Source organism: Gadus chalcogrammus, chromosome 1 (genome assembly GCF_026213295.1).
Source record: "Gadus chalcogrammus isolate NIFS_2021 chromosome 1, NIFS_Gcha_1.0, whole genome shotgun sequence".
In the NCBI taxonomy this organism is placed as follows: domain Eukaryota; kingdom Metazoa; phylum Chordata; class Actinopteri; order Gadiformes; family Gadidae; genus Gadus; species Gadus chalcogrammus.
Window position 1 is genome coordinate 27,057,426 of NC_079412.1, and position 7,500 is coordinate 27,064,925.

The 7,500-nt window shown below is 46.9% G+C and overlaps 1 protein-coding gene across 1 annotated transcript in view; it reads left to right on the forward strand.

Moving 5' to 3' along the window:
• rnd1b (Rho family GTPase 1b) overlaps positions 1 to 556 on the forward strand; it is a 9,827-nt gene extending 9,271 nt beyond the window's left edge. The window contains exon 5 of the mRNA XM_056599107.1: positions 311 to 556. Coding sequence (XP_056455082.1) covers positions 311 to 556 — 246 coding nt within the window. The remainder of the gene's footprint in view (positions 1 to 310) is intronic.
• The last annotated feature ends 6,944 nt before the right edge of the window (positions 557 to 7,500 follow it).

Below are 7,500 nucleotides of genomic sequence, written 5' to 3' on the forward strand. Positions count from 1 at the left end.
GGCGGGGCTACCCAGTCTACCAACGACCGAATCAACACAAGAATGTTTATTTCAATGTTTTATACATTTAAATAAATAAGAATGCGTACAATAGATTATACAAACTTTAAATATGAACAAAAGTGTGTATAAATGTTTAAGAGAAAAAATAAATAAAAATTCTGAATAAAATTGTATCAGTGTGTATAAATGCAAAATAAATAAAAAAAATAAAATCAGTCATATGAACAGTAGAAAGGCTGCACAGCGCAGTGTTAACCCATCCGGCTGAACCCTACTGACTGTCTCTCTCTCTGTGTGCTGGGACCAGGGCTCGGCCATGGCCAAGCAGCTGGGTGCGGAGGCCTACCTGGAGTGCTCCGCCTTCACCTCGGAGAAGAGCATCCACAGCGTGTTCCGCACGGCGGCGCTGGCCTGCATCAACAAGCTGCAGCCCCTGCCCAAGTCCAGCCCCACCCGACGCCTCTCCAAGAGACTGCTCCACCTCCCCAGCAAGTCCGACCTGCTCACCTCCAACTTCAAGAAGGAGAAGGCCAAGAGCTGCTCCGTCATGTGAGGGGCTGGGGGGAGAGACCCTCGCGGTTGTCCTCTCCCTGCTTCCGGCCCCTTCTTCCCCCCCTCCCCCCCGCCTCTCTCGCCTCTTTGGGTCTAGGGGATGTCGGGCTGGGCGGGGGGGCTGGGGAAGAGGGGGGGGGGGGCGATGGCTTCACCGGGGAAACACGGCTCCCTGCTGAAACCTCCCCTCCCCCGCCCCCCCCCCCCCCCCCCCCCTCCCGGGAAGCGACCGACATCTTAGCAGCGATGGACGCGCCGCCGCGGTCCACCGCTCTGAACTGTCCAGCTGTGCACATCCATCGTTTCTTTTCCCCTCTACTTCTTATCTTGCTTTTGATATTGACATCAATCAAGGTTGGACATCCTCAAGCTACGATTTTCTTTTATTTATTTACTTTTTTTTTTTCTTATCAACCGCAAGCGGTACACAGCCACGTGGGCGTGGCCTCGATACGGTTCCGCTATCTCCAGGCCCCAGCTTTTGGGAAACGTGCGGCGCACGATGTTAAGTCTTGTGACGTAAAAGAAAAAAAAAAAAACGTAGAATAATAATGCATCGCTCTCTGACCAGCTAGGAATTATCCTCTCCAAACACTATAAAACGAGTCGAGCATGAACACCGGGCATTTGAAAAATCATTAGTATCCTCCGAACCGTGCCCCTATGTGCTGAGATGGGGCGTAGATCACCTGTGTTCCGGAAATAGCTCTGCAAAGACACACACACACACACACACACACACACGGGTCGGTGATGAGGAGGAGGAGGAGGAGGAGGAGGGGGAAGGGTGAGGGGGTGATTATGGGATGTTTCCCAGGGAGGGAGCTATTAGATAAAGAGCTATTCCATGTCTCATTGTCTGCGTGATGGGAGCAGGGATATGAGGATGAGTGCTGTTATGGTGGGCTGACGGGTACCCCACACACGTCCTCTAGACGAGACGTGACCCCCCCGGACGGGTGACTGGGGCACTGGGGCGCTGGGTGGCTCCAGAGAGACCTGCCGACCACCACCTCCTGGGGGAGGAGCGGGGGGGTAAATAGCCACGTTGAATATGGTTGATATGTATCGGATGATTAAAGAGAAAGACACGCGCTCAAAGTAACCGGATCGTTTTGTTTCTTTGTGTTGGGGGCTTGAGGAAGGAGGGGGAAGCTAGCTTGCTTGCTAGGTACCTTGCAAGCTTGACTTTTTAAATAGCATGCTTTAGGGAAGAGGGACAAAGGGGGTTTTAGAGTTGAGGAGGATTAATGCTTTTGTTGTTGGTTTCTTTTGCCGAATGGGAAAGAGGTGTTCGAAGCCAAGCTGTCCCTTGTTGTCATTAACTTTCCCAGTCTTAGTCCTATGAGACCTCTAAAAAAGGATAGGTCCAAGGTACGACTCTTAAACCAGACCGATGTCAAACAATGATTAAAATCTGCTTCCCAGTTTAACACATTTCAAACAAAAAGGACTTGTAGCATTGTGCTGTTGGTACTTTGACCCATCAACAGTGCTCCAGTTGTATGCAGTTTTAAAAAAAGATGCCTTTCACATCTTGTGTTATGATACTCATTCAGATGTTTTGACAAATATGCCTGTGGATTTCTTATATTTTTTTCTTTCTTTTTTTAACAATCCAATGTAGCACTCCAGACCCCTCTTCCAAGAGGGGTCCTTTAAACGAGTCGATCAATCGATAACGAGTTCATCGATCCGACGTCCATGAGCAGCACTATGGGTGACCCGGAAGGAAGTCTGAACCCATTTACGATCTTAAATCTTGAGCTTCATGGTTGCATACGTGCGTGTGTGTGGCATTGATCCCTATGCTTCTAACCATAAAGCAATAAACGATTTAAGTGCTTGTGATGCAAAGTAACCCGTGCGGCAATAACGATGCAGCTTTGTGATAACCCCATCATGCGACAGCGCTGAAACCACGACGACCCCATCGCCACACACCCATCTCCGCTGTACAAAGAAGCTGCTAATCTGTGTTTGCCTCGTTCTCTTCTTCCTGTTAGTAGCCGCTGCTGAGTAGAGTCAACCAAGACCATGTAATGTGCCATGAAATAGATCTGACTTTGTGAGTACTGGTGAACAATGTGACTTGATTTGAAGATGCTAGAATTTTGCTGTTCTTTTTACTTAATCATGATTAGGAAGGTGTTGAGGCGTCAATTAGACCCGGATTAGGTTTTTTCTGTTTTTTTTTGTGGTCTGGATGGCTCGAAGGCCATGATAACGGCAGATGGCTTCTTGGATTAGGACCTTACTTTTGGAGACTGTTGTCAGAAGTCTAACAATCAACGTGCGAAAAGGGCTAGTGAGAAAGGGAGCAAGGAAATCTTGGGGGGGGTCACAGTAGAACAAGAAATCAACAAAAATGCACAGGCTGGCCCTGTCCAAAGAAAGCTATTTTTCCATTGTTCGTTTCTCGGTTTACTTTTGTTTATACTGTTGTATTTAAAAAAAAAGAAAAAAAGAAAAAGAAGCTTGACATGAGTCCAGGTGTTGCTGTTTCTCAGCGTGTCTCTGAGATGGTGGAGTGTGGCAGTGCAGCTGCATTCTGCCCCCTGGCACACAGAAGGAGTGAAAAAGTGCTGATTTGCACAAAGGCTTTCAGGCTACGGTCACAAACCAAATTCCTTTGCATTGCCTAGCAACCCATTCAGCATAGGGGGAACTGAGACCAGCTCTTTGGGGTTGGTCGTGCAGATAATAAATACACTTTAAGGGTTAAAAAAAACGTTGGCTAACAAGCAGACCTATCCACATCCAGTACAGCTTCCCTTATGCTTTTATTGCCTGCTTTGAAACAAAAAAACAACAACATTATTTTCTTCCGTTCTTTGGGTTGGCAAGCTTTCGTCGGGCGCAGGCCTACTGCAGGGGACCGGGCAGCTCTTGGACCATGTCAGTTAATATGCAGCTTTTATGTTGTAGTCAGTGTGTGGTACAATGGTGCAGTCAAACTCCTAAGCATGTCCTATTAAACTTGTATGATTGTACATACCGTATCTTGTTTTATAATCTTTGTAAGACATCTTTAAGAATGTCACATGATTCCAATTGTGGAAGAGGAAATGTTGATGTGAATATTTATTTGATAGCTATTTTTTGCCTTTTCATTGTTTGGTTGATATGTTCTTTCATTGAAATTCTATTTTGGACATTCGACTGGATCTTTTTCTTCTTCTCTCTTTTTTTTTTTTGCAGTGTTTAATAAAGCTTGCCCTGTTCGGCACTATTGTCACGGGTTGTTAATTTATTGACTTGCTTTAATCATAGACCATATGGCCAGCGGAACCAATTCATTTGTCTGTGGGTGTTGGCTGTTCATCCTCCTCATTTAGGTTGGAACAACACTAAAATCCTCAATCAGTCTTGTTTACAGCCGCGCAATCCAGCCAACCCATCATTTTTATGGGCAAAATATTGCCAATTCGATTAGCTTGAAAGCGAGAGGCTGTTTCTCACAGACATGAAAGGAGGTCTAGCGGTCAACATACAGAAAATATAATTGAGCACAAAAGAAAAATCTAAAACAAAGTCAAAGTAATACCCATGTGTTATTGCGCCTTTCACACCTTTGCAATATGTTTTCACTCTCAATGAAAAAGATGAAAGAGCACTGATCAAAGAGAAACATGTGTCTCCAATCCTGAGCCGGTTGCATCAGCGCTGCAGGAGTTACGGTGCCTTCCTGTGTGTACATCCATTCTCAAGAGCCTGAAGGGGCCACTGTAGTTTAAGCTGCTTTTCACAAGGTCACATGTAGGCTGGGCAACAGGTCCTCCCCTGGGCTCCAATCACTGTCACACACGACCATGAACTTGATCTCCTTCAGACAGGCTCTTCAGAGCTAAAGGCTCTCCTGAGTTAAGGAGCCTGCCGCTGCACTGCATGAAGGGGTGCACTGATTAACCAATAAACACTGTATCCTCTATCCCTAATGGAGAGGTGTTTCGTTTTAGGGTTTAACATAGTCAACCACTATGTTCAAGTAAAACAAGTTACGTTCAAAGAGCATTTTCAAAGTGTACTTCAAGTCAATTCAAATAAATTCTCCATATAGAATGGAATGGGAATTTCAACAATGTATTAACAAATTCAGAATGAAAACAAGGAAAAAATACATGAATTAACAACCAAAACACCCACCCAACCAAACATCCAAAGCAACAACCAGTGCGTTCCCTGCCTCTCTCTCCTCATATCCCTGCTGTCTGCAGTCCGTGAGGGCAGGCCCGCCGTCCACTTGGCAGAGCTCGACACCCTGGCACCCTGCAGCAGGTCTTTGGTGGCAATCTGTCACCTCTCCCTCAGCTGGGTCTCCTTCGACCCCACCTCACACATCTGGTGAGGTGTGTGAGCTGTGGCTGGTTCCAGCTGCAAAGTCTCTAAACCTGGACTGGACAGATGCCGGGGCCTGTGCCATCGGTCCAACCAGGCCATGAAGTCTTGCATGAAGCACTCCATGCGTGGCCCCTCTGGGCTCAGACCACTGCTTAATGCCTGCAACACACAGTGTTGCAGGCATTAAGCAGTGTGTGTGTGTGTGTGTGTGTGTGTGTGTGTGTGTGTGTGTGTGTGTCTACAGCCTGCTTAGTAAGCAGGGACCTGAAGCACCCACCCTGTGTCTCCAGAGGTTTGGGTGGATCATCTTATTGGGCGCTGAAGTGCAGTCCATGCAAATTAGGTTTTCTTTGTTTTTTTTCTTTATTTTTGTGTAGCCGGGGGTCGCAAATGGTTCCAATCTAATAGTGAATGATAGAAGACATGATGAGATTTGGCTGATACGAACGCTAAGACAATACCTCCAAATCTGCACGGCACCCTAAAATACACTTGTACACACTGAGGAAAACATTCCCTCTCGGGGAGCCCCTTTAGAACCACAGGCGAGTCTGTTACAGCGTGGATCTTCCTGCAGCATCCTGCCGTGACGAAACAGTGAGTGGATAGAGAAGGCGCCCCAGACACACAGGGCACGAGGATGTGCAAATAGCACTGATACGCCAGACAGACGTGCTAAATGAGGCCAACATCTGGCCAGGCGTGCAGAGTTGAATTGCTCTATCATGCGTGGCTTGTACCTCGGGGCCCCCGCAGACCGTTGAGGAGAACTGGCATGGGGGCATGGGCCCAGACACTGTTCACACTGGTTCACTCTGCCCACCGCGGAGGGAGACCCCTCTGCCGTTTGTTGTGGTTACTCATGAACTGAGCATCGCCGTGCTTCTGGGGCGAGACATGGCGTTTCAAACGGCAGAAGGGAATGCTGGAGAGTGTTTGATTGCGCTGGAAAGTGGATTAATTCCACTTCCCCAGTCACGCTCTTGGCCTGCGCACAGTACCACTGTGTAAAGCTGGGATTTGCATATCATTTAATTAGTAAGTCTTTCATTGCTTTGTGAAATTAATTGAATGAGTGTCCATGTGATTGCTGTTATAACTTGTTTTTATAATAACGTGGACATAATCTTTGATGCTCAATAATTTAAACTTGCTCGAGAAGCAATATCGTATACCTTTTATGTATGTAGATATAATTAACTACATACATATGGACCAATAACTGCAGGAGCCACAAACGACAACCAATGATGTTAACTGGGAATAGGTTGGCTTCTGCTAGCCTCTGGAGTCCGTTAGAATAGTCGTAAAGGAGGAGGGGCCACAACAGGAAGCTCTATGGTATGAAACCGTACAAACACACAAACCTCATTCACTGCTGCTTCTGCAGTAAGGGAACCGGCCAGCACATTAATCAAGAGCCATCAATTTCCAATTCAGCAAGCTTCGCTCATAAAAAGGATAGAACAAGGCGCTGAGCAACATATAAACTTCACTTTATGTATACATACTGTAAGCTGTTAAAGTGTGTGTGTGTGTTTGTGTGTGGATGTGTGCCATAGACTCCATAATATACTTCCTTGACATTTAGTATGCTAAAATGTTAATTCAACATTTCTCAAACCTCAATATTGCTAATTATATGTAGTTGCTTTTCACCTGAAAAATGTGGACATCTCAACCGACATTTACAACCCCACATTCCTTTTTTTTGTTAGTACACCTGATCGGGTGACCTCTGACCCCGCAGCCATATGATTGGCTACGTTCTGTACCTCATCAATCTCCTGGTTCCCTGGCAGCTGTTCGCATGAGCTCAGCAAGTTGTTGTGGGCAGATGTTTAAATGTTGCCTTCAGCTGATGTTCTGGAACGCACGTCACCACTGCCCCAAAACTGGTTTGTTGGAAGATAGAATAGCAGAATATTTTTTTATTTTTGTTGCTTTTCTCGCCTTCGCTAGGATTGGCTTTAAAACATGTCTGGAGGGGTGCGTTCAAGCACATCGAGCGGAACCGGGATGAGTAATCACTGGTTTATTTTAATCCCCATCCACTCTAGCGCGTACAAGCACGTCTCCTGGTGCACGTTCACCTGCTCTCATCCGAGGGAATAAGCCATCTTCATTAGTCCCTCTCACTTGAGGAAGGGGAACAAACAACAACATGTGTGTGTGGTGAAGGAGTGTGCGAATGCGCGTGTTTGCCCTATAAATATCACGGTGTATGCATGCGTGTGTGTGTACACGAGTGTGTGTGTGTGTGTGTGTGTGTGTGTGTGTGTGTGTGTGTGTGTGTGTGTGTGTGTGTGTGTGTGTGTGTGTGTGTGTGTGTGTGTGCGCGTGTGTGTGTGTGTGTGTGTGTGTGTGTGTTCACGGTAAACAGACAGCATTTATGTAACACTTCCCCGGTCCCCTCGACCAATCACAGCCCCTTCCAGTTAATTCCTCTACATTCACCCACGCACACGCCCACACCCACACGCAGACAGCGGTGTGTGTAAACCAGGGCAGGGCAGCTGCCATCCCATCCGGGGCAATTAGGGGTCAAATGCGTTGTGCCAGGACACGTTGGGCCCCCCTCAGCTGGAGCAGCAGAGGACTGAA